Source organism: Ursus arctos, unplaced genomic scaffold (genome assembly GCF_023065955.2).
Source record: "Ursus arctos isolate Adak ecotype North America unplaced genomic scaffold, UrsArc2.0 scaffold_33, whole genome shotgun sequence".
Lineage (NCBI taxonomy): Eukaryota > Metazoa > Chordata > Mammalia > Carnivora > Ursidae > Ursus > Ursus arctos.
Genome location: NW_026623019.1, coordinates 21,306,689 through 21,333,592, shown reverse-complemented (window position 1 = coordinate 21,333,592; position 26,904 = coordinate 21,306,689). Strand labels below are relative to the sequence as shown.

Sequence of the window (26,904 nt, the reverse complement as noted above, 5' to 3'; positions counted from 1 at the left end):
CCCAGGGCCATGATCTCTGAGGATGTCAGCTGCTAGATACAGTCCCTCTTAGAAAACAGAGGCCTCAGAGGAGAGGCTCATGGAAAGGCAGTCAGAGCACAAAACCCTTCTCAGATTCCCTGCTCTGCCTATCCCTGAGCATGAAGCAGTGTTGGGCCTGGGCAATGGGTGTTGCCCAATAGGTGGCCGTGTGAGATGTCAAGAGTCAGAACTTCTGTGTCCTGACTTTGTGAAGGACTTGTGACATCATGGATACTCAGCTTCCTCTTTGAGGTAACCATTGACCTATGTTCCTCATAGGGTGGTTTTCAGTATCACAAGGGATAGATAATACATAAAAAAACCCATTGTGAATGATAAAACAATATGTCTTGTTATTATTATCATTGATCATGTGACCTTATATCCTAATTCTTGGAGCTCTGCAAGTCCAATATATCAAGGTTATCACTTAAAGGACACTCTATTCAGCCTCTTATAAGATCTCTTGCTTCTATCTTCATTGCTTTTTTTGTTTCCCAGGTTGGAGAACTTGCCAGAGTGAAATAGAGGAGGCAAGAAAGGTGCTTTCTCTTCTGCAAAGGTGACTAAAAATTACCTTCTTTCCTGTACCCCCCTTTTAAGCAGAGTCTATGAATTTCTAGGGCCTCAGGGAAGCCTGGGATTGACATGGGATGGAAAATCCTCAGTTAGAATGTGAAAGTCTTAGGGATTTGGGTGGGTGGGTGGGGGTTAACTTTGCCAGACCTGCCAGGGTCACATATGTTTGTTCTGGTCCTGGCTGCAGCTTTGTACCTCCTGTCTCCTGCAGCCCTCTAGGCCGGCATCATCATATCAACCACTTTCGTCAACTGTTATGTCCAGACCCCTTCTGTGAGGTGTGTAATAGCACAACTGCTGAGGTCAATCGGCTGCTGTTCCCAGAGGCCCTAGAAGATGCTACTTCCTCTGTGATCCCCTTGGTTTCCACAGCTCCTGTGACTGACTCATCATTCACTTCATCCCCTGACTCCTCAGAAGTCCCTCCAGGAGACCTAATACCAGCCCCTTTGACTGAGCCTTTCCCGCCACCCCCCTCCATCTTCTCACCTAACCCAATGACCCCTTTGGCTGACTTTCTCTTACCCTCACCCGCCAGTCACTCCCTGCCACTAGAGCCAAAAGCCTTGGATTCTGAATTCCCAGTGAGCCATTCCATACCCCAACCCCTTGCCTTTCCCCCTCTCCTACTACATGACATTCAGAAAGGGGATCCTGTTGTCCAACCAGAGGCCACTCTACCTGTGAGTACTGTCTCCCCTCTTGACCCCACCATTTCACAAGAGAGCAACCTCTTACCAACTCTGTCCCATACAAGGAATCCCATTGATTCATTTGTTTGTATTCATGAACAGCCAACCCTGTCTGTTTCACCACCATCAGACTGCACTTTAACTGTGACTCAATCTAAATCAATTTCCATCTCATTGAAGTCTGTTCCTGAGAAGTCATCTCCAGAGAGCCTTGGTGGGTTGTCCACTTATGTTCCAACAATCAGAGGTAGTGACTGTTCAAGCCCATCAATTTCAGAATTCTCCTGTTGGCAGGCTCATGCCAAGAACATGTTCCTCCCCCCATTATCACACTCTGATTTTCAGCAAGAGCAAGTTTACCTCCATTTACCAGAAACCTATGTCTGGAGAGACTCTGCTACTAAGCACAAGGAGGCCAGTGAGCTTTCTTTCCCTGGCCCTAAATTCCAGGCACTCTTGGAGAGACAAATGAAAAAGAGAATGGCTTTCCAGATTTTGGAGAAGAAAGTAAAAGAGGAGGGGCCATTTTCCAAACAAATATGGTCAGAAAACCGATGGACATCCTTAGGGAATTCACTGCAGCCATTTGATGTACAGGTCACCACAGCCCCCAAAACTGGCTGGGACACTGAAGGCAAACCAGAGCAGCTGCGTATTTATCAGCAGCTCCTCTGTGTCAAGTATTTGGGGGAAAACTTGCATCAGAAATATAGGCAGCTCTTCTGGGGTCTTCCCTCTTTGCACAGTGAGTCCTTAGTAGCCACTCTCCTGTTTTCTAGTAGTACTTCCCCACTAGAGTCTCATTTTGTCTTATTCAATGGAATTCATAATACCTCTGCAGTCAAAATGCAAGATCAAGCATCTCCACCACTTCCTCATTCCCATTCCCTTCCTCTCCCCAGTGTACATCCCCAACCCTTGCCTCAAACCATGTCCCAATCCCAGCCCCTACCTTTCACTCAGGTGAATACCCAGGCCCACTTTCAATCCTGCCTCCCAATCATACCATCTTCTTCTTCATCCCAGATTAGGGACTGTGGAGTGTCTTTCCATAGATCCAAGAATGAGTCAGACTCTCATATCCCAACTGAAAATCAACACCTGGAATGGCATGTGTTACAGAAGCAACAGGAAAGTTTGTGGGGTTTAGTCCCTGTGTTCCAGAAATCTCAAGAAACCATTTATCCTCGAGCTCCCAACCTTCCATTGGTTAGCCAGTCATCCCATGCCTATGTACCAGTCTCCATCCTTCCTGGCCATTTTCATATCACCTGTGAACCCCAGGAGACAATGGAGTTACACAGTCCAAGGAAGATAATTCCACGCTGGTGTCTCCATGACTATAGAAATGTAGAGTCCCTAGCACTGATGGAACCTCAGTGTAAATTAACAGAAATCTCTCAGCAAAAAGGCAGACATGTTCACTCACAATTCTCTGAGCTTCAGGGCCATAGTAGCAAGGATCTAGCAAAGATTGAATTGAGTCTCCCAGGAAGTTTCCATGAGAGGGTCCCAATAAATTTCCAGCTAAGGAAGGATATGAGGAGGAATCTTGGGTATATCCTAGAGAAGAGCCCAGAAGACAGCCCACAAAGGGTCTCAGAATGCTACCTAGTAAAGGGTCTGACAGCTGCCTTGGAGACAAGTAACTGTGTGTGTCATTCAAGGAATTACTCAGGGAATGAATTATTAAATGTTTCAAGGAAGGACACGGACCAAAATCAAACGAAAGGCATTCTTAGATTACACATGAGCAAGAAGTTTTGGCAGATCACTGCGGGTAGGATTCCTATAGGTGTGTGTGATTCATGGCTGGCTGATGACAATACATTGTCTTTTTCTAGGAGTTCCCAGACTGCTATGGAAAACACAAATTCAAAAAAGAATATTGTGGGTAGGGTTTACTGCCAGATCACCACTCCAGACCTTTCTTTTCTTGATCCCAATACACGACAGGTGCTAGAGGCCCATATTATAAGATTTCGCATGAGTCAGAGGTGGGGTCTACCACTCAGGGTTCTTGAATCCATAAAATTCTATATGTTGAGAGAAGCCAAAACATGGCCTCTTCCCCAATTTGACATTCCTTCCTCAGCCATGCATCTTTCTGGGGTGGATTCCAAAGCTGAGTTTTTAAAACCATTTGAGGGAAGCTCTAAAATTTTTTTGGGAGACAGGGTGAGAACAACAAATTCAGTCCCCATACTGGATTGTCCTCTTCCTGCTATGTCATCTGTGGACAATGAAGGACAGGGGGTCCTGAAGGTATCACACTCTGACACTGACCATAAGCCTGTAGAGTGTATCCAGATAGCTGAGTGTGGCAGCCAGACTTTTCAGCCCCTTACACACAGCATCAGAGCTCAAATCAGACCCAGTGAGATTGTACCAGACAACACATGTGGCCCAGAGGTTTCCACAAGGCAAGCGGGGGCTGGACGTGAGCCAAGGGATGAGAATGTGAGTTCCAGCAACAGAGTAGAAATGGTTCAGGGCAAAGTGATGGTAGAGAAGAATTTAGAACAGTTTGCCGCGTCCAACCTGTCCAGGGATATATTCGACACCGAGGAGCTCTATACTCTTCAATCCCAATCTTGTGACACCTTGACAACCAGTGAGTTGGGAAGCTCCAAAATGTTAAATGTCAATATGAGTAAGGTGGAAACTGCCCTGGCCACTGAAGATCCCTCAACAAAAATACTGGCTCCCCAGGATTCTAAACTATCAGACCTGAAAGGACAGCTCCTTAGTGAGTTAAAGTTTAAATTGGGGAGTGAGGAGCATGACCAGGCTCGAGGATGTCCCACTGACATGCCCTTCACTTCAGATAGCTTGACTTCCAAGGCTTCACTGTCTCAGTCCCAGAGTGGCTGCAGCAGAGACATGGAAGCATCCCAGGTGCTGCATGTCCAAGTGGAGGACAGCAGAATTAGCAAGGATCGGCAGCAGGAGTCCTGGGACTCTAAGTTGGCCTTCTGTAAGTGCCAGCCTAAGAATTTCCCACAAAGAAAAAGTGCAAAGAAAGTGAGACCTCAGGATTCCAAAGCAAGAAAATGTAAAAGTGAGGACTCAGGAGTAGGGACATCTGTAGGCAGAAAGGAGAGCCACCGTGTTGAGGACAGAAAATTAGAGAGTCCTTCCCCATCGCTGTCACAGAATGAACAGTTTCCTCCTGAAAGTTACTTCAGAAAAAAGACGAGGCAATTTTTTCAGTGGATCAATTCCAAGAAAAAAATCGCAGGACAGCAGGCAAGTCCCCAGCAAAAAGCCAAGTTCATGTCAACCTTAGAGCAGCATCAAGAGCCAGTTGAAAGTGTGGCTACTTTCATGAGTGACGGGCCTCCTGAAGCTCATAGGCTCATGACTACCATTGGGAAGATTCTAGAAGAGAAGCTGGCATGTAGGTATGGATCTGAGGTCTCAGAGTTAAGCCAGCTGCAGGAGGAAATACAGGCCCAGGGAGGGCCTGGCAAGAGACATCCTTCCAACTATCGGGCTCTCTGTGACCCACAACAAAAGAAACGGGCAAGTATCAAGTCCTGCAGCCAAGAAGCTGTCTGTGCTGACCAGAACCGTCTTACAAGTGTCGGACAGAGCAGAGACAGGGTCAGACATCCCCGGAAAGTTGCGACCTTCAAGGACCAATTATTTAGCCAGAGTCAACCCCCTTCTTCTCTGCCCTCCGGGGAGTCTGTGTCTCATCCAAGCCCCACCTGTGTGCATCAAGTACGCCAGGCCCTTTTGGCCACCAGGGGTGACCCTGATGAAAGTACTGTGTTTAGTGATTTGACTCTTCTACTCAAGCAGAAAATGCTTCTCCAGCACTTCCAGGGAGAAAAATTTCCCTAAAATTCCCTGAAAAATTTCAGTCCTTGTTGAGGAAGCCTCACAGTTTTCATGACAATATATCCTCTAATGAGAACAACCTTCAGCACAACCAAGAATATTAATCCTCCTCAATATAAATGTTTCTTCTAATAAAGAATGGTTTTCTCTGTGTTTCACTGGGACTGGGGTTGGGGCTTGTTCTTAGGGAAAGGAAAAAGTGATTTCAACTCTTACTGATTTCCTCTTTTGGCTTCTACAAGTGCACCGGTCCCTTGTAAGAAGCCAGACAGTGGTCTTCTCAGTTTTATCCTGGGGTCCTTTATTTGACCCTGCTCAGATGTCCTATATTAAAAACATTTAATTTTTTCTTTTTGTAAAAAGTATAAAAAGCTTACTCTGAAAACCTTCAGGCCTTTACAAAGTGAATCCTTAAAGTCTAGAACTTGGTTCAAACTCTCTTTTCATCTGCTCCCAAACTATCTGTAGGGTGGAATGAGTTACTATGTCACCTAGGCCTCACCTCCTGGAGGCTACTCAGAGCTTATTAGGGCCCAATGATACCATTTCAGCAAGACAGTATCTGGGATTGTCTTTGAGCATGAAGACAGTACCTCCAGGGATGCTGCAGGGACGTTGTCTTCCTATATGGTGCCTTCCTTCCCAGACATGCAACTTTTACACCAAAGTTACAGTAATTTAGGACTACATTAATTATCTATTGGTGTGTAATGGATACTACAAAATTTAGTGGCTTAAAAAATACATACTTATTATCTCACGGCTTTTGTGGGTCAGAAATTCACGCGAGGCCTACCTGGATTTTCTGCTTCAAGGCTGCAATTAAGGTGTCAGCTGAAGCTACATTCTCATCTGAAGGCTTGACTGGGAAGGACCAACTCCTGTACTCATTCACACAGGTATTGTCAGGATGCTGTTCCTCAAAGCCTGTTGGACTGAGATCCTCAGTATCTTGCTGGCCTTTAGCTGGAGCTGGCTGGTTCCTTGTCAGGTGGGCTTCTCCAACATGGCAGCTTACTTCACCAAAGCAAGGAGAGAGTTTGCAAACAAGATAGAAGTTACAATCTTTTGTAAACTAATAACAGAAATGACATCCCATTACCTTTCCTTTATCCTATTAGTCAGACCCAAATCAAGTCCAGCTTATGCTCGAGGGGAGGGATAATTACACAAGGGTGTGAACATCAGGAAGTGGGGATTATTGGAATCTTCTTAGAAGTCTTCCTAATGCAAGGGTTTCTTCTTGAACACCCTATTCAGTTTGCTGAAGCTAAAGTAGCCAAAGGTGCTAAGTGGATCTTTGTCCTCATTCATATCCAAGTCATCAAGGTCAAAGGTGTTTAATGGCTAAATGGAGTGGCAGCTGGTAAGTAAACATCAAAGAGCATCCAGAGAAGGAAGGAAAGGCGAAATAGAGAGGTAACGGTAGTAGGGGTTTGTCCTGAATGGTAAAGTAAAATGAGCCTTCAGAACCACCTGACTTACCAGTATTCAGACTTAGAGGGGAGGAAAAAGTAGGTGTAATATGGCTCATCCCAGCTCTACCAGTCTCTTCACTTTGTCCTAGCTCCCAGACCATAGGTCTAAAGAAGTAAGCTTCTGCTCCTGTAGACCTAAACAAGCTTATATAGGAAGCAAACCCTACAGGTTACAAGGTTTAATTTCTGTTCTTATCAATATATTTAATATAGTACATCCATCATTTCAAATTTAATTCTCATAGCTTGAACATGAGAGAGAATGGGTCACCCAACTAATGGAAAAGCCAAACTAGGGATCTTAGAGCATGTAACTCCCATTTTGAGATATTTTCCATGTATCTATGGCTTGAGAACTTCTAACCAAGGGAGATGTGAAGGCCTAAAGGGGCTGAGTTAATGGCCCAGGGTCACATAGCAAGTCATATCTAATGTCCATTGCTTCCATTCAGAGAAACATTAGATGAGGCCATGAGACAGAATTTGCACACTCAGAATATCTAGGAAGTGATCTGTCCAAATGTCATGGTAACACCATCCATGAGTGATCTCATTTTTTTTTCTGCTTCTGGGATTGTTTGCCTTTCTTCCAGATCCCTGTTCTTATGGCAAAGTATCACTATCATAAAAAAGTAAGAAAGTGTATTAGCTGAAAAATGATTGGAGAGATGAGGATCAATTTCTCTAGAAAAAGATGTGCTTTGTGTCCACACTCAGGGATCACAATGTTATGAAATTTCATGAGAGTGTCATTTATGTGATATAGTGTGGTGCCTGAAGAATTGTCGCTAACCTATAATGCAAGGGGAATGGGTTACCTGAATGCTTACAACCTCAATCTTAAACTCTAAACCTAATGTCAGGGTTGACAAATGCACAAATTCATTGGAATCTTGATGTGGATTGATCATGGGGACCCCAGATCCCAGCTTCAGGCATTGTGAATTTCTCTGGTGCCAGTTGGTGCTTAAGGCGATCAGATTCCTTGAGGCAGCCTTCAGAAGGATTAACACACAACTGTGCCACAATCGGCAGTTGCAAGTGAAGGAGCCCAGGCTATGAGAAGGGGCTCTTCTCTGGAGGCTTTTCCTCTAGGACTTCCATTGGCCCTGGATCAGAGCCTTAACTAGGCTATTTTCCTGGGGTCACAAGGGCACATTTGGTCTTCATTAGGAAGGAGAAGTGGCAGGTTCAGAGACTTGTAGAGGCTGCCTTCTAATTTCTCCCAGGAGACTCAAGGTCTGTTCCTTCATTGGTGGGGATGGAGAAGCAGGGAAAGAACTGATTTTTATATAAGTGTAGCAGTGCTTCCCTGTGGGGAGCAGGGTGGACTGGCAATGACAAGAGTGGATAATTTTCCTCTGTAGGGATTCTTTCCCACCTTTAGGCAGACTTCACTTGAGGCAGGATAATTTACCAAGCTTATTGATTGCTGCTTCTATTCCCTGCCAGAGGGGACTCCAGAAGGAATAAAAGTTAACTTCCCCTTTTGTCTTACAGGAAGTTCTGACCTTCTGGTCTCAGGGGTTATTAATGGTTTTCATGTTTCTTGACCCCAAAGAGAAGTTGTGAGGCACGTGTTGTATAGTCCTGTCCAGACTCTTACATGAGAGAAAAATTTCCACCAGGTGTTCCCAGGAGAGAGGAGATAGGGGTTGATGTAGGTGCCGGGTTGAAAGGAGAGCTGCCTAAAGGTACCAGTGGCTCTAGTGACTTGATGCTAATGGTGTAAAGATGAGTTCCTAAGCAGATGGGTTCTGTGTGGAAGACCTCTAGGAAACACCACAATTTTTCTAAGGGATGATATGATGTTTGTTGAGATGAATGGTCCTCAAGCTCATTACCTTGGGAGCTGCAACAAAATACTGCATTCCCCCCCTTGGCATAGAGGCTATATGACCACTGGTCTTTTAATGGGCAAAAGGTGCTTGGGCTATGAACATCCCAGTGGCAACCATGGTGGCCTCAAGGGCAGAGTCTCTTTCTTATGTATTTGCGTGATAGTGAATATTTCCCTAATAGCAAAACCCTCCCCCTCATCCCCATTGCCAGTAAGGACTAATATTGGATACTTTCCTTTAACATGGGGGCTCTGAGCCAGATTTAATTTAATTTAGAAAAATTAAGTACTGCTTGTTGTACTTCAATTTTGTAAAAATGGTTTTATGTATATTATCCCTTTAATATTTACAATCCTTCAAAGTAGATTTCTTTTTAAAATTTTTATTTAAATACAATTAATATATAACGTATTATTGGTTTCAGATGTAGAGGTCAGTGACTCATCAGTCTTATATAATACCCATTACTCATTACACCCCATGCCCTCCTTAATGTCACCCGCCCCAGTCACTCTCAGTTTGTTTCCTATGATTAAGAGTCACTTATGGTTTGTTTGTCTCTCTGATTCTGTCTTGTTTTGTTTTTTCCTCTCTTCCCTTATGATCCTCTGTTTTGATTCTTAAATTTCACATATGAGTGATATCATATGATAATTGTCTTTCTCTGATTGCCTTATTTCACTTAGCATAATACCCTCTAGTTCCATCCATGTCATTACAAATTGCAAGATTTCATTTTTTTTATGGCTGAGTAGTATTCCAGTGTGTGTGTGTGTGTGTGTGTGTGTGTGTGTGTGTGTGTGTGTATCACATCTTCTTCATCCATTCATCTGTCCATGGACATCTGGGCTTTTTCTGTAGTTTGGCTATTACAGACATTGCTGCTATAAACATTGGGATGCAGGTTCCCCTTTGGATCACTACATTTGTATGTTTGGGGTAAATACCCAGTAGTGCAATTGCTAGGTCAAAGGTGACTCTTTGAGGAAGCTCCATACTGTTTTCCAGAGGGGCTGCACCAGCCTGCATTCCCACCAACTATACAAGTTTTCCTTTTTCTGCATCCTCACCAGCATCTGTTGTTTCCTGACTTGTTAATTTTAGCCATTCTGAATGGTGTGAGGTGGTATCTCATTTTGGTTTTGATTTGTATTTCCCTGATGACAAGTGATGTTGAACACTTTCTCATGTGTCTGTTGGCCATTTGGATGTCCTCTTTGGAGAAATATTTGTTCATGTCTTCCGTCCATTTCTTGATTGGATTATTTGTTCCCTGGATGTTGAGTTTGATAAGTTCTTTATAGATTTTGGATACTAGCCCTTTATCTGATACATCATTTACAAATATCTTTTCTCATTCTGTTGGTTTTCTTTTGGTTTTGGTGACCGTCTCCTTTGCCATGCAAAAGCTTTTTAACTTGGTTCGGTCCCAATAGTTCATTTTTGCCTTTGGGTTTCCCTTGCCTTTGGAGGTGTATCTAGCAAGAAATTGCTGTGGTTGAAGTCACAGAGATTTCTGGCTGTGCTCTCCTCTAGGATTTTGATGGATTCCTGTCTCACATTTAGGTCTTTCATCCATTTTGAGTCTATTTTTGTGTATGGTGTAAGGAAATAGTTCAGTTTCATTCTTCTGCATGTGGCTGTCCAATTTTCGCAACACCATTTGTTGAGGAGACTGTCTTTTTTTCTATTGGATATTCTTTCCTGATTTATCAAAGATTAGTTGACCATAGTGTTGAGGGTCCATGTCTGGGTTCTCCACTCTGTCCCATTGATCTATGTGTCTGTTTTTGTGCCAGTATCATATTATCCTTTTTTAAAAAATAATATTTATTTTGTTATATTAGTCACCATACAGTACATCCCCAGTTCTTGATGCAATGTTCCATGATTCATTACTTGCATATAAAACCCAGTGCACCATGCAATACGTGCCCTCCTTAACACCCATCACCAGCCTATCCCAATCCCCCACCTCCCTCCCCTCTGAAGCCCTCAGTTTGTTTCCCAGAGTCCATAGTCTCTCATGGTTCATTCCCCCTTCTGTTTACCCCCCCTTCATTCTTCCCTTCCTTCCCCTACTGATCTTCCTATTTCTTATATTCCATAAGTGAGTGAAACCATATGATAATTGTGTTTCTCTGCTTGACTTATTTCACTTAGCATAATCTCCTCCAGTCCCGTCCATGTTGCTGCAAATGTTGTGTAATCATTCTTTCTGATGGCTGAGTAATATTCCATTGTATATATGGACCACAGCTTCTTAATCCAGTCATCTGTTGAAGGGCATCTCGGTTCCTTCCATGATTTAGCTATTGTGGACAATGCTGCTATGAACATTGGGGTGCCTATGGCCCTTCTCTTCACTATGTCTGTATCTTTGGGGTAAATACCCAGTAGTGCCATTACTGGATCATAGGGTAGCTCAATTTTTAACTTTTTAAGGGACCTCCACACTGTTTTCCAAACAGTACCATATTATCCTAATGATCACAGCTTTGTAATAGAGCTTAAAGCCCAGAATTGTGATGCCACCAGTTTTGGTTTTCTTTTTCAACATTCCTTTGGCTGTTCAGGGTCTTTTCTGGTTCCATACAAATTTTAGGATTATTTATTCCACCTCTATGAAAAAAGTTGATAGTGTTTTGATAGGGATTGCATTGAATGTATAGACTGCATAGACATTTTAACAATATCTGTTCTTCCAAACCATAAGCATGGGATTTTTTCCATTTCTTTGTGTCTTCAATTTCTTTCATGAGTGTTCAATAGTTTTCTGAGTACAGATCCTTTGCCTTTTTGGTTAGGTTTATTCCTAGGTATCTTATGGGTTTTGGTGCAACTATAAATGGAATTGACTCCTTAATTTCTCTTTCTTCTGTCTCATGGTTAGTGTATAGAAATGCAACTGATTTCTGTGCACTGATTGTATATCCTGCCACTTTGCTGAATTCCTGTATGAGGTCTAAGAATTTTGGGGTGGAGTCTTTTGGGTTTTCCACATAGAGTATCATGTCATCTTCAGAGAGTGAGATTTTGACTTCTTTGCAGATTCAGATGCCTTTTATTTCTTTTTGTTGTCTGATTGCTGAGGTTAGGACTTCTAGTACTATGTTGAACAGTAGTGGTCATAATGAACATCCCTGCTGTGTTTCTGACCCTAGGAAGAAAGCTCTCAGTTTTTCCCCATTGAGAATGATATTCACTGTGGGCTTTCCGTATATGGCTTTTATGATATTAAGGTATGTTCCCTCTATCCCTACAATGTGAAGAGTTTTAATCAAGAAAGGATGCTGTACTTTGTCTAATGATTTTTCTGCATCTATTTTGAGGATCATATGGCTCTTGTCTTTTCTTTCATTCACATAGTGTATCACATTGATTGATTTGTGGATGTTGAACCAACCTTGCAGCCCAGGAATAAATCCCACTTGGTCAGGGTGAATAATCCTTTTAAGGTACTGTTGGATCCTGTTACCTAGTATTTTGGTGAGAATTTTGGCATCCATGTTCATCAGGGATATTAGCCTGTAATTATCCTTTTTGATGGGGTCTTTGGTTTTGGGGTTAAGATAACACTGGCCTCATAGAAAGAGTTTGGAAGTTTTCCTTCCATTTCTATTTTTTTAAATAGTTTCAGAAGAATAGGTATTAATTCTTCTTTAAATGTTTGGTAGGGTTCCCCTGGGAAACCATCCAGCCCTGGGCTCTTGTTTGTTGGGAGATTTTTTATTACTGCTTCAATTTCCTTGCTGGTCATGGGTCTGTTCAGGTTTTATAGTCCTTCCTGTTTCAGTTTGGTAATATATACGTCTCTAGGAATGCATCCATTACTTCCAGATTGCCTAATTTGTTGACATATAGTTGCTCATAATATGTTCTTAAAATTGCTTGTATTTTTTTTGGTGTTGTTTGTGATCTCTCTCCTCTTTCATTCATGATTTTATTTATTTAGGTCCTTTCTCTTTCCTTTTTGATAAGTCTGGCCAGGGGTTTATCAATCTTATTAATTCTTTCAAAGAACCAGCTCCTAGTTTTGCTGATCTGTTCTACTGTTCTTTTGGTTTCTGTTTCATTGATTTCTGTTGGGTTAAGCACCCAACTCTTGGTTTTGGGTCAGGTCATGTTCTCAAAGGTGGAGGGATGGAGCCCCGCATTGAGCTTCACATTCAAGCAGGGAGTCGCCTTGAAGATTCTCTCCATCTGCCCCTCCCCCCACTCGTGTGCATGTGTGCTCTCTCTCAAATAACTAAATCTTTAAAAAAATAAATAAATAAAAATAAAATAAAATATGAAGTTATAGTTCAATATCTTATAAATTTAAGAGAGGAATTTTACTTCTGATAGTTTATCCTACACCATATATACATACTCTTTGGTTTTAAGAAAATTGAATGTCTGATCTTTTTTTGTGCATTTCCTGTAGAATATAGATAAAATTATCAATGAACACGCATACTGTATATGCATGTGTATAAATATGTATACAGTATACATAATACTCAGTTAAAATAAATTCACATAGCCACTTAGATATTGTGAGGTCTCAGTACCCTCCCCTTGAATCTGGGCTAGGCTGTGACTAAAGAACATATAGTAACCCTATGCCAATTCTGGCTTCTGTCTTGCTCCTTGAGATCCCCGAGCTGCAATGTAAAAGGACACTGTAGACCAGACCAGCTGCCAGCTGAGTATTTCCTAGAGAACCAATCAATGCCACTGGGAGCAGAAGAGTTGTCTGGCTGAGCCCTGCTCAAATTCTTAATTCACAAAATCATAAGATATTTGTTTTAAGCCACTAGGTTTGGGGCTAGTTTGTTTAATATAATCAGAACAGAATAATATATGCATGGTTATACACACATATACATAGCTAAATACATGAATGCACCCAAATACACATAGTGATATTTGCCTACTTTTTTTTTCCCTAAAAAGATTAATAAGGAACAATTAATAGTAACTTCTTTAAGGGACAGAAACCTAAAAAAGGGAAAACTTTTCCTTTTCACAATATGGCTATGTTTACTCTTTGAATTTTTGAACCTTGTTTTTTGTAATTGCATTTTATACATTTTTCTTTTTTCTTTTTCTTTCTTTGCTGGAAGGCATGGAACGTAAGAAGTAGGAAGATCGGTAGGAGAAGAAACGATAAAGAAAGGGGGGTAATCAGAGGGGGGAATGAAGCGTGAGAGACTATGGACTCTGAGAAACAAACTGAGGGCTTCAGAGAGGAGGGAGTGGGGGAATGGGATAGGCTGGTGATGGGTAGTAAGGAGGGCACGTATTGCATGGTGCACTGGGTGTTATACGCAACTAATGAATCATGGATCTTTACATCAAAAACCAGGGATGTACTGTATGGTGACTAACATAATACAATAAAAAAATATTATAAAAAAAACAAAAGGAAAAGCTATTTCTTCCTTTCATGTTTTCTGTATTTAAAAAACTAAAACATTTTATGAAAATTAAAATTAATCTGTGGGACTGAAAGAAAAAAATGAGAATACACACTTTCTAACCATACTTTCTTAGCACAATCTCTTTTCCTTATTTTGTACAATGAGTTCTTTCTCTTCAATCCCATTTACCTGATTTTATCACATTTTGCAGCACTGGCAATGTTCTAGCTTGTTCTAATTCTATCGTTTTCCTATGCTTCATTTCCTCCACTATATTTTGAAATCATCACCCTTCACTGCTCAGTTCTTAGTCACAATACCATATTCTTAAAGTCAAATCCAACCCACAGCAAATAAAATATCAAATCTACCAACACAGACCCTTTTCTCTCTTCTCAGGAAAGGAAGAACTGAATGATGACATGCTCTCTTTGTCATGGGCATTGTTATTGATGATATCAAATTGATAGATTCAGAAATTGCAGCACAGAGTAGAAAAGCTTTTTTTGATTCCTATTCAAGTTACCCAAAGAAAGGAGCCCCCAAATGCCTTACCTAAATCAGAAAATATCTGCCATTTTTCAAACACATTGCACTTTATTAGAAGTCTAAAGGAATTACATTTGAAACAGACTCTAAGTTTGTAATAGACAGTTTGTTTGCCTAGAATGAAACATGAAAAGAAAATAACTCTGGAAACACATCCGTCACAGGTTAGGTTCTGTGGAAACAGACAATGAAAGGGAATATGGAGTATTGATTGGTTATGATTAGGGATCCATACCTGTGGAAGGAAGGAGAAGAGAGGAGAACTGCTCAAAGAGGAAGGTCAAACTATGTTGCAGGCCCACAAAACCTTGTCTAACCCCATGGAAGGTTCTGCAGTGAACATTCATGAAAGCGTCCTACAATAGGCTAAATGGGCCTTATATCTCTGATACAGTCAGTCATTGTATTTGGACCGCTCCAGAAAGGATTTACTCTGTGTGATGCAGCTTTCTGCAGCTGAGGCAACTGTGAATGGGATGACAGCTGGAAGTTGACTGTCGACAGCACTACCAGGAGTTGGCCAATAACACATTCTTTAAAGGGGAATCTGGACCGTGCTTCTCCATGTCTGCCACACATCATATGCAAAACCATTCAAGTCTTCTGCACCATATTTACAAGGGTTTACTAATGTAAGAAGTCAACCCAGATTTTGAGACAGAGATTTTCATTTTTCTCTAATCCTTTAGTGGCCCACATAGGCAAAATCGTCATGTATGTGCTTGAGATAAACAGGTAAATTGCAATGACAGGAATTTGTATAATACATTACCATTTATAAAATGTTATTCACATATATCAGCCCTTTGACTCTAATGACAAACTTAACTTCTTTTTATAATCCATTGTTAGAAATGACAAACTTAGGGGCGCCTGGGTGGCACAGCGGTTAAGTGTCTGCCTTCGGCTCAGGGCGTGATCCCGGCGTTATGGGATCGAGCCCCACATCGGGTTCCTCCGCTATGAGCCTGCTTCTTCCTCTCCCACTCCCCCTGCTTGTGTTCCCTCTCTCGCTGGCTGTCTCTATCTCTGTCAAATAAATAAATAAAATCTTAAAAAAAAAAAAAAAGAAATGACAAACTTAATGGTGAAAGCGGAAGTGATTTGCTGAGTGTTATCATAGATATTCAGAGGCAGAGCTGTGGTCTTCTGACTCCAAGCCCCACCATTATAAAAATCAACATGTCATGGTAGAGATACAATGTGATTTGTGATTTGGACTCAGTCAACTCTGGTTATATCCCAGTATTTCCATTTATTAGTTGTATAAGCTTGGACAACTTTGTCTAAACTCTGTAAGGCTTAATTCTTCACACATAAAGTGTAACAACAATAACACACTTCTTACAGTCATTATATGTGTTAATTTAAATGAAGTGTGTAAAGAATCTAGTATAATGCATGGCAGAAAATAGGCATTTAATCAATTGAAGTTCTTTTTTTTATACTTGTCAAAGTCACATTTCATTTGCGTTTTTGAACTGGCTGAACACAAATCACCAGCATTACCACCAGAAATGGCCTGCTCTCAAAGCTCTAAACTCAAGTCATCCACAGATGGATGGTAAAAACATAAAATTTAAAAAAAATTTTTTAAATTAAATTTTTAAAGTCGTACAATCTTGAAGAAGTTACATATTCTCTCTTGGCTTCAGTGGCCTTCCAAAAAATACATGTTTAGTAATGGGGGTTAAAATTTCTATGATCATGTCTAGATCCAAAATTCTAAATGTCTATAAATTGACTGAACAATGTGCTTACAGTGCTCTTAGGTGAGTGGAGTGAGAAGGGAAATATGGGGCAACCACTGAGTACTGAACCCAGTAACACATGGGCTCTTCTGAAAAAAACCCTTGTATACAAAGCCACCAATGTTTGTGGTTATTTTTGGCAGGACCACTAAATGATCATGTCTGAAACCAACCTTGGATTGGCCCAAAAGTACCTCCCATCAAGCCTGTCAACATTTGAATGAGTAAGAGTACTGAACTAGGAAGACCTCTTATGTAACAGAGCAAGCTTCTAGACCTAACTACCAAGTTACGAGAAAGACCAAGAAGAATAAATGACATCAAGGGGATTCAATCAGTAAAACTCAGATGGTGAGAAACTATAAAAAATTCTGTGTAACAATTGAAAGGAAAAGAGAGAGAGAGAGAGCAATGAAGACATGAGGATGTTTTTAAGATAAAAAGTATTTAAGAGGCATATTAACCAATTGTAATTGGAAAATCGTTTCAATCCTTATGTGAGCCAGTAAACTTAAAAAAAATGGACATTTATGAGATAATCATGGAAACTTGAACAGTGACTGGATATTTAATGACATTTAGAAAGTATTGATAATTTTTAAGTTGGCATTATGCTTTTTGGCTCTCTTTTGAAAAAGAATCCTTATCTTTAGAGAAATATGCTGAAATATTTATGTATTAAATGATATGATATCAGAAATTTGCTCCAAATGGGTTGGTGAAGAATGGGTTTTTAAAAGTACAGATGACACAAAATTGGACATTAATGGATAATTATTCAAGTTGAGTGATACTATACTTTCTGCTTTTATGTTGGAAACTTCCCATCATAAAAGTTAAAACACACATACACATATACACATATACTAAGATTCAGCTCTCTCCGTGAGCTGAATCCTACTGTTAATACAAGTGAAGCCTGCATCCAGAATGCTCTTTCCTTGGAAATCTCTTGCTGACACTATGACTAAATATGGATAATACCCATTAACCACAAAGTTCCCATGAAATGGGACAGAGATGATTTCAGAACCTTTTATGGAAAACCCCTAGAGAGTGTTACTTGAAATCCATGGCATTAAAGCAAAAGTTTGACTTAATTCCAGCAAGAGTTTCTGCAAAAATGTCTCTGCCTCATCAAATTTTGTTTTGAAGAAACCTGTGTGAATTTTTCTTTCACTGTGTTGGTCCTGGGTATTTGGATAGGGTGGGGAAATTCTAAACCCCCTGCAGCATTTGTATGCAGCAAGGGACATTTATGTAGTTTAAAAGTTGGGAGGACTTTATTTTTTAAAATGCTTCTGTTCTGATGAAGAAGTCTATTTCACAGATGAAGCAAGTCACTGTCTCTGCAGAGATAGTGATTCCTATAAAGGGAGCAAGGGAAGATAGAAATTATAGCCACAATGAAGTGTTTTTTTTTTTTTTTAAATCTTGTCTACCTTTATACAAGGTCCTCAAATTGTCCCATTGATGGCAGTAATCAAAAACAGAGAATGGTAATACACCATTCTGACATACATGTGCACACACCACACACACACACACACACACACACACACACTTGCACACCAGAAGAGTGATAGCTGATGGACTGTGATGGTTTTTTCCAGCCCCAATTATGATTGATAGCATTCCATTACCTTTATGCTTATTTTAAAATTCCCTTGACACAGATTGATTAAAGGCACGGACCTCTATGAACCTATGAAAAATTTATGGATTTTGAAAGAGCTTTAACATGTACCATTTGAGCACAAATCATTTCCTGGCTGTCACTGTTTTTCCCACAATCTCTCTTATGTTGGCAATATATGTTTAATAATCAAAAACTGATGCTAGGGATTAAAGCATCAAGATGTTACAGAATAAAGCAACAACAACAAAAAAAGAAATTAGATTTGTATGATTTTAACTATTCTTTAATCTGCTCCTGGGCAACAAAAGTGATTTGTGTCAGCCGTTATTGCATTAAACTTTAATTTTCTTCCACCGGCACAGGATTATATAAAGGAGTATTGGATTGCACTCAGCATGGATTAGCCGAGCACTGTCTCTGCTGCCAAGGAGCAAATGGATTTCCTTCTTTCTTTGATTTATATTTTTATTGCTGTTTTCCCCCTCCTTCTAATTCCCATTACCCTTCTGTTTGCCAGCTCTGAGATACCCTGTAGGAGCAGCAGAAAGGCAGGCAGAATTATTGGCTTATTGCATATATTTATGTTCCAAGGTTTCTCAGTCATCTATGTCAGAGGAATAAAGTAGCCTCCAGCCATGGAGACTGCATGCCAGTTTTAACTATTAAATTAAAACTTTTTTTAAGGTAAAAAGTCACCTCTCACCTGCTTAAAATTGGCAAAACTAGCTGGGTTTTTCCTCCCGTCTGATATCTTGGCTGTATCTATAGTGGGTGGAGAAAACTGCTGTTGAGATAGACAAAAGATAAAGATCCCAGGGGCTCCCTTTTGTACACAGGTGGGTACATGCAGCAGAGCCACTGAAATTCAGAAGGCAGAAGCAGCTCTCTTTGGCCTTCACCTTAGGGTCTTTGAAATACAAATGTGTTTCTGGAAACAAGAGTAAATAATCTCCCTCCATTCAGAGGAATAAAGGGCTGACTGCCTCCTCCCTGCATAGAACCTAGAGGGGGCGCTAGAAACAAGACTCGAAGAAATGCGGAGTAAGCCAACCAGATCTGATTGTGTCAAGGAAACAAGAAGAAGTATGTATTAGATTCGGTCTGCAGAAATCTCTAGATTTCTGAAGAAGAAAATAAACCTAACTGATTTCAATTTTGGTTTTGGTTCTCCCAGACTTCTTGAGAATAATGAATTTCTGGATGTCAGAAAAGCGGCTATCGGGTAGGATGTCCAAAGCAGATGCCACTCAGCAGTACTTCTCAGGAAGGATCCAGGTGTCCAAATTGGGGCCTGACTCTTCTGACAGTGAGCAGCCCCTGCATTGAGGACTGGAATTTATTCTCCAAAGGAGCCCAAATGGGTTGACCCAAGCCAAAGAAGCTTATATGAGATTAAGAGAACCATTTCAAAGCGCAGAATAAAGATTAAGAAAACCATTGGCAGGCAATTAAAACAAAAGACTAAGACCTAATTAATGGAACAAATAAGTTTCCACCGAATCTGAAGAATAAAAAAATTATTAATGAATTCATCATTAAGTATCTTTTGGATACACAATACTTTCAAAATGTGAACTACAGAAGTATGGTTCGATGTGAATCATCTTCATTCAGAACTTTTAGTACATCTACTCAGGTACTATATAGGTAGGATTTGTTTCCAAAACCAAGAGTCACTTGTTACTTGTCACTAATCTTTATATTTCAGTGTATTTTCATATCGGAAATGATGTTATACCATACAGAACAAATGAAATATTCAGAAACTTCACTCCAAAGACATATAATATCTGGTCCAGATATTCAACAAATGTTTGTTCCATTCTTCTCCTTCAGCCCCATAATGCTATTAGGACAAATCATAATTATTTGGTAAAAACCACTCTTTTCAAAAGCCATTTTGGTTTTTCATTAATTAAAATGTGTTAAGTAGAGTCCATGGCAAGCCAAATTTATAGCAAATTCCATTCTATATTGAACAAACTGTTATCTTGAAGTTCATGGATAGACTAAATTTGACTCCATCATTCCTATGTTTTCCAATGGATATTTGGAAATTGTATAGAATTTTCAGTTTCTGCTGAGAATACTGACCTTAAAGGAGCTTCTTGTGTATAGATAATTCTCTAGAACCCCTTACCATAGAACTAGAAATGGCCACGCCACAGAAAAGTATACCTGAAATTGAATATTCATAGCCCAGAGTCACTTGCAATTAGAATCTCCTCCAGTTAGGCCAGACATCTACTATATCTTGTTTTGGGTACTAGCAGTTACCTATAAAAACATCCCTAAGATTCAATGAAAACTTACAATATCATAGAAAAAATGAGGAGGAAAACAATTTAAAAAGCATAAAAGGTAAAGAAAACAAGAGGGATTCTCTACTAAACATAGTGGAGTTCCATATAAAACACCATGGCTTATGTCTTATGCCCTAAGCATAAATTAGAAATAAAGTTTGTCTTTTCTCTATCGTTTTTTCCCTATTTAACAAACTTCTTCTGGTCTAACATCTAGTGCTCTTGGGTCCCTTTGTTCTCCTTAAAAAACGAAAGCCTTTAAAAAGACTCTCATAAGTTCATTCTAAAATCTTAACAACAAAAATAGTTTTAAGTATTATTTCATTATCCCTACACAACACTTACATCACTAAGTCTTGGCTGCATTAATGAAATAAAACTTCAGAGCTCCCGATTGATTTATTTATTATTTATTTATTTATTTATTTATTTATTTATTTATTTATTTTTTCCAAGCAGCCAGCTAACTTTACATAAATCTATTACATTAAGGTCACATTAAAAACACTGGGAATTTATGCCTAAGTTTATGATCAACTAGCCAAATGTTTTATTTCAATATGTAGCTTTTAAAAAATTCGATGTGGAAGATAGCTTTTCTGGTTGTTAGGTTTATGTTGCAATAGTAACATGTAACAAACATTCCCAAAATTCAGTGCGTGTGTTTTCTTTCTACTATCACATGCTGTTTTTCCACATCAATTTTCTAATACCAACTGGAGGTCTAACAATTAATTCACTTTAGACACTAACTTCTGGAGGTAGCACAGACTTCAAGGGTAGGTCAAGGACTCTGCAAAACTGCCCTCACTTCAGGTATTAGCCACAAGTGGGGTACCCAAGCTACCCCAAGTTTTGATTAGAAGACTACAAATTCAGGGGTTCTTACAATTCCCCTCCTTAAGTTTAGTAATTTGCTACAGTGGCTCACAGAATTAGGAAAGTGCTTCATTAATGATTTCCAGTTTACTACAAAGGATACAATTCAGGAATGGCCAAATGTAAGAGATGCATAGGACAAGATATGGAGGAAGGGAGGGAGAAGAAAACTTCCATGCCCTTTCTGGGTGTTCTGCCCTCCTGCACACCAGTGTGTTCACCAACCTGGAAACTCTCAAAATCTCGTTGCTCAAGAGTTTCTAGAGAGGTTTAACCACATAGGCACGATTGATTAAATCACTGGCCATTGGTGATTGAATTCAATTTCCAACCTCTCTCCCCTCCCTGGAGGTTGGAGGAGGGGAGCCAAAAGTTCTAACCCTCTAATTCCATGATTGTTTTTTCTGTTGATCAGTCCCCATTCTAAAGCTATCTAGCCCCTACCACCATGGATCATATTAACGTGCAACAGACTGAATTCCAAAAGTTTTGGGAGCTCTGTGCTAGGAACTGAGGACAAAGACCAAATGTTTATTTTTATTATACCACATAGCAGTTTACAAAAACAAACATTGTCTCTTGTGGAGATTTCTATAGGTAGGTTGGGTCTCTGCTAAGCTTACCTGGGATCATTTGAGCTTGGTCTAGGGTGTGGTTTGGTTTGAGATATACTCCATGTATTTTCTCATTTTGGGCCCAGCAGTTACCCGGTGTATGTTTTGTCATGGTGGATGGTCAAAACATAAGAGGTGTGAACAGAAACAGGCAATGTCTCTTAATGTTTCATCCTAGAACTGGTAAATGGTCTTGGCACCCCCTCACCACCACATTCAATTGACCAAAGCAAGACACATGGTCAAATCCAAAGTCAATGAGACAAAGAAGTAAATCTGCTCATATGGCATTAGTTGCAGGGGAGGCGTAGTACAGAAGAAGTTTTGACAAATAACACAATGTACTAAAGGCCTGCAAGTGTTTTTTTAAAGGGTCAGATAGTAAAAAGCATCACAAAATGTAGGACTATGTTCTAGCCAGTATTTGCTGATTCCTGCAATATAACACAGTCTTCCCTGTTATCACGATTTTCCTTCCAAATGCAAATTATGGATACCCCAAGAGTCATATTCAATCAGGGTCAACATCCAGGAACTCATGACAATATGTGTATCAGGCCAAAATGTGGCAACTCATGATCCAGAGACTTACGAATTAAAATGTCTAGCTATCTGCTCTATGTATATACACACACATACACAGTGATGAAAAGAGGTAGGATAACTACAGTTAACAACCCCATTTGGAAAAGAAAAGAATTAGAGGCACAAAGGAGTCACCAAAATCCTACAGAAGGTAGTAAACATGTCCTAATTAGGCCCCATATCCAATTCCTGGGAATAACTTCCTAGTCCATTGTTCTCTATGGTTCTTGGATCCACTCCCTGTGATATCTTCTGTTATCCTTGGCCACATTTGAGAAGACCATCAGAGTATGCCTTTTTTTTTTTTAAGATTTTATTTATTTATTTGACAGAGAGAGAGACAGTGAGAGAGGGAACATAAGCAAGTGGAGTGTGAGAGGGAGAAGCAGGCTTCCTGTGGAGCAGGGAGCCTGATGCAGGGCTTGATCTCAGGACCCTGGGATCATGACCTGAGTCGAAGGCAGATGCTTAACAGCTGAGCCACCCAGGTGCCATATGCCTTTCTTTTTTAGCTTGTTTCTTACCTGTATAAAGTTGGAATCCCTGTGTTGTCTTTCATTGCTCATTCTTAAATCCAGAGTGATGTACTTTTGTCTGTCAATAACAGCTCTCTGAACCCTTTCTTTTTTTTTTTAATTTATGAGTTTGATCAGTCAGTCCTATATGTCAAAAGTGACACTCACAATTTTTGTAGGGACATGTCTCTTTCTCTTTCTCTTGACTTAATTTCATCTCCTTTGACCATATCCTCATTCACTGAAATTTTACTCTTAGTATCCTTTATAGAGGTTATCTTCCCCAACTGTAATGATCTACTGAACCCTATCTTAAGTTGTTTAGAGTTCTTAACCAAAGGTGTCATAGCCACATCCATATTTTGTCTTTGCTCTGAGGCTCTGTCTTTAAAACCAAACTCTCAATTGGTTATTTCCATGAGTCTGAATCTTAGAAGGCCTTTTATTTATTTTTTTTTTTTTAAAGATTTTATTCATTCATTTGAGAGAGAGAGCACAAGCAGGGGGAGTGGCCTCCCTACTGAGCAGGGCTAGCCCCACGAAGGGCTTAGAAGGCCTTTTAAACTCAAAATATTTTTTAATCTTCAACTGGTGGAGACTTGAAAGAGTCTCATTTCTCAATCTGAAAATTTCTAGATTTTCTGAGCATTCTATTTCTTTTTCAAATTTTTTTTCCCCTGAGCTCCTCTTTTTCTTTTGGTACCATATCAAATGAAACTAATAACAATCAGCTCATCCTATCAACAGTCTGCCTCAAAAGTTCCATGCCTAATGTCACAAATTAATTAGAAGGAAGATTTACCAAATATTTACCCCCAAATAACATGGGTTGCCATTCCCAGGCCACTTAAAATAGTTTCCTCATTCCAAAGCCAATGCTCCATATTTTAGGTTGATGTCATGGCTGTATTTCATTCTTACTACCAATTTTTGCATAAGGTGTTTTTGTATGTTTTTTTTAGTATAGCTGACACACAAGGTTACATTAGTTTCAGGTGTACAACTTAGTGATTTGACAAGTTCATACATTATGCTATGTTCACCATAAGTGCAGATACCATCTGTCCCATTACATCACTATTACAATATCACTGACTGTATTCTTTATGCTGCGCCTTTTATTCCCTTGACTTATTCATTTCATAGCTGGAAGCCTGTAACTCCCTGTCTCCTTCACCCATTTTGCCCAAATCCCTACCCCTTAAAACTCCTTTATTCATTTGTTGTTTTTATAGATTCCATCTATGACTGAAATCATACAGTATTTGTCTTCCTGTCTGACTTATTTCACTGAGCATAATACCCTGTAGGACCATCCATGTTGTCTCAAATGGCACAGTACCACTCCTTTTTATGGCTGTGTAGTATTCCCCACTGTGTGTGTGTGTGTGTGTGTGTGTGTGTGTGTGTGTGTACACGTGTACACTACATCTTCCTTATCCACTCATCTCTTGATGGACCCTTATATTGCTTCCACCCCTTAACAAATATTCCTAAAACTTAGTGCTTTGCAATAATAAACATGTGTTTCTTATTGAATATATGAGGCTGAGGGAGTTTATTCCTAGCTACCTGTCCTACAAGAAGTGCTAATGGGGGTCTTGAATTTGAAATATAAAAATATTAAACTGCAACCTAAAGCTATATGAAGACATAAAGAGCTCTGGTAAAGGTGAGTTCATAGGTAAACATAAAAATTAGTAATATTTTTGCTTTGGAATTCCTTTTGCTTCCTATACAATTTAAAAGACAAATACAGGGGCGCCTGGGTGGCACAGCGGTTAAGCGTCTGCCTTCGGCTCAGGGCGTGATCCCGGCGTTATGGGATCGAGCCCCACATCAGGCTCCTCTGCTATGAGCCTGCTTCTTCCTCTCCCACTCCCCCTGCTTGTGTTCCCTCTCTCGCTGGCTGTCTCTATCTCTGTCGAATAAATAAATAAAATCTTTAAAAAAAAAAATGAAAGACAAATACATAAAACAATAATTATAAATCAATGTTAATGGGCACACAGGTACAATGATGCGATTTGTGACAATAGCAATACAAAGGATGGGGAAGTGAGGTGCAAAGGAGCTGAGTTTTCATATGCTATCGAAGCAAAGTTGTTATCAATTCAAAACTAGATTATTTAAGTTTAGGATATTAATTTAAATTCCCATGGTAACCACTTAAAAGATAACTAACAAATACACATAAAAGGAAGTAAGAAAGGAATCAAAATGACAGACTAGAAAGAATTAAGCAAACACAAAAAAAGACAGTATTGGAGGAATTGAAGAACAAGAAAAGATATGATGTATAAAAACAAATAGTAAGATAGTGAAAGAAAGTCTTCTTAACAGTAATCACTTTAAAAGTAAATGCATTAAATTCACCAACTAAAAAATAGAGGCTGGTAGAATGGATACAAAAACATGATCCAACCACATGCAATCTATAAGACACTCAATTTAGATCCAAAGACAAAATATAGGTTGAATGTGAAAGAATGGAAAAAATATTCCATAGTAGTAACCAAAAGAAAGCTGGAGTGTCTATATTATTACCAGACAAAACTGACTTCAAGTCAAAATTGTTTCAGGATACTTAGAAAGTCATATATTGATAAAAGGGTGAAAACATAAGGAAGATATAAAAATTATGATCATCTATACCAAACAGTAGAAAATACATGAAGCAAATATTGACAGAATGCAAATCAAAATCACAATGAGACACTACTTCACACTTACTATAGAAAGGTAAAAATTTAAAAAAAAAGCAAGAAAACAACAATGTCAGAAAGAATATGGAGAAATTGAAACCCTATTACATTGTTTATGGGAACATAACGTATGAAAAAATTTGGTGGTTCTTAAAAAAGTTAGACTTGCCGAATGACTTAGCATTTCTACTTTTAGGTATATAATCAAAAGAACTGAAAATAGCTACTCGAACAAATACTTGTACATGAACATTTATTGCAGTAAGATTCATAGTATCCCCATAGTGGAATTAACCCAAATGTCTATCAACAGATAAACAGATAAACATACAGTGGAATATTATTCAACCACAGAAAGGAGTAAACTACTGACACCACATCCATAACAAAGATGAATCTCAAAATCATGTTAACTGAAAGAAGCCAGACACAAAAGGTCACATATTTTAATGATTTCATTTATATGAAATAGCCAGATTAGGTTAAGTCCATAAAGATAGAAAGCAGGTAGGTGGCTACTAGGGATTGTTGAGTAGATGGGAGGTGACTCACGAACAATATGGAGTGATGAAAATATTTTGGAACTGGCTGGAGCTGGTGGTTCCATGGTATTGTAAATGTACTAAATGCTTCTGACTTTCTTACTTTAAAATGGTTCATTTTGTGTTATGTGAATTTCACCTCAATTCTTTTTTTTTTTAAGATTTTATTTATTTATTTGAGAGAGAATGAGAGAGAGCATGAGAGGAGAGAGGGTCAGAGGGAGAAGCAGATTCTCTGCAGGGAGCCTGATGCAGGACTTGATCCTAGGACTTCGGGATCATGACCTGAGCTAAAGGCAGTCGCTTAACCAATTGAGCCACCCAGGCACCCCTCACCTCAATTCTTAAAAAGAATTAAGACCTTAAGACCAAAAAGAAAAAAAGAAAATTGATGCAACTCAGCAAGTCCACTCTTACGTATTTATTCAAGGGAATTGGGGGAAAAAAAAACTATTTCTCTATCTATCATCACAAATACTTGTACATGACTGTTCCTAGCAGCTTTATTCATTATAGCCCCAAACTGAAAACAACTCAAATATCCATCAACTGCTGAATATATGAACAAACTGCTGTATATCTATAAAATGGAAAAGTACCCAGCAATAAAAAAAGACAAAAACAACATGGATGCATCTCAAAAACATTTTGTTTTGTTAAAGAAGCCAGATTCAAAAGACTGCATATGATATGATATCTATTTATATAAAATTCTAGAAAAGGCAAAACCATAGTGACAGAAAGCACTGCACTGGTTGACAGGGGCTAAAGTAATAAGAGGGAATTGACTGGAAAGGGGAATAAGAAAACTTGGGATAATAGAACTGTTTCATATTTTGACTTCAGTGGTGGTTATATGACTATGCGCTTGTCAAAATTCATTGAAATTGAAATACCTAAAATTAGTGAATTTTATTATATGTAAAGTATACCTCAATAAGTTGATTTTTAAAAGAAGGA

The 26,904-nt window shown here is 39.4% G+C and overlaps 1 protein-coding gene across 1 annotated transcript; it reads left to right on the top strand.

The window, feature by feature from the left end:
• The first annotated feature begins 674 nt into the window (after nucleotides 1–674).
• LOC113269869 (spermatogenesis-associated protein 31D3-like) lies at nucleotides 675–5,141 on the top strand. Its single transcript, XM_026518842.2, has one exon. The coding sequence runs from the start codon at nucleotides 675–677 to the stop codon at nucleotides 5,139–5,141; it is 4,467 nt and encodes a 1,488-aa protein (XP_026374627.2).
• Nucleotides 5,142–26,904: the final 21,763 nt, after the last annotated feature.

Bases quoted from the DNA above. Each gene is read 5' to 3' on its own strand.
- LOC113269869 (XM_026518842.2), top strand. From the start codon at position 675: ATGGAAAATCCTCAGTTAGAATGTGAAAGTCTTAGGGATTTGGGTGGG.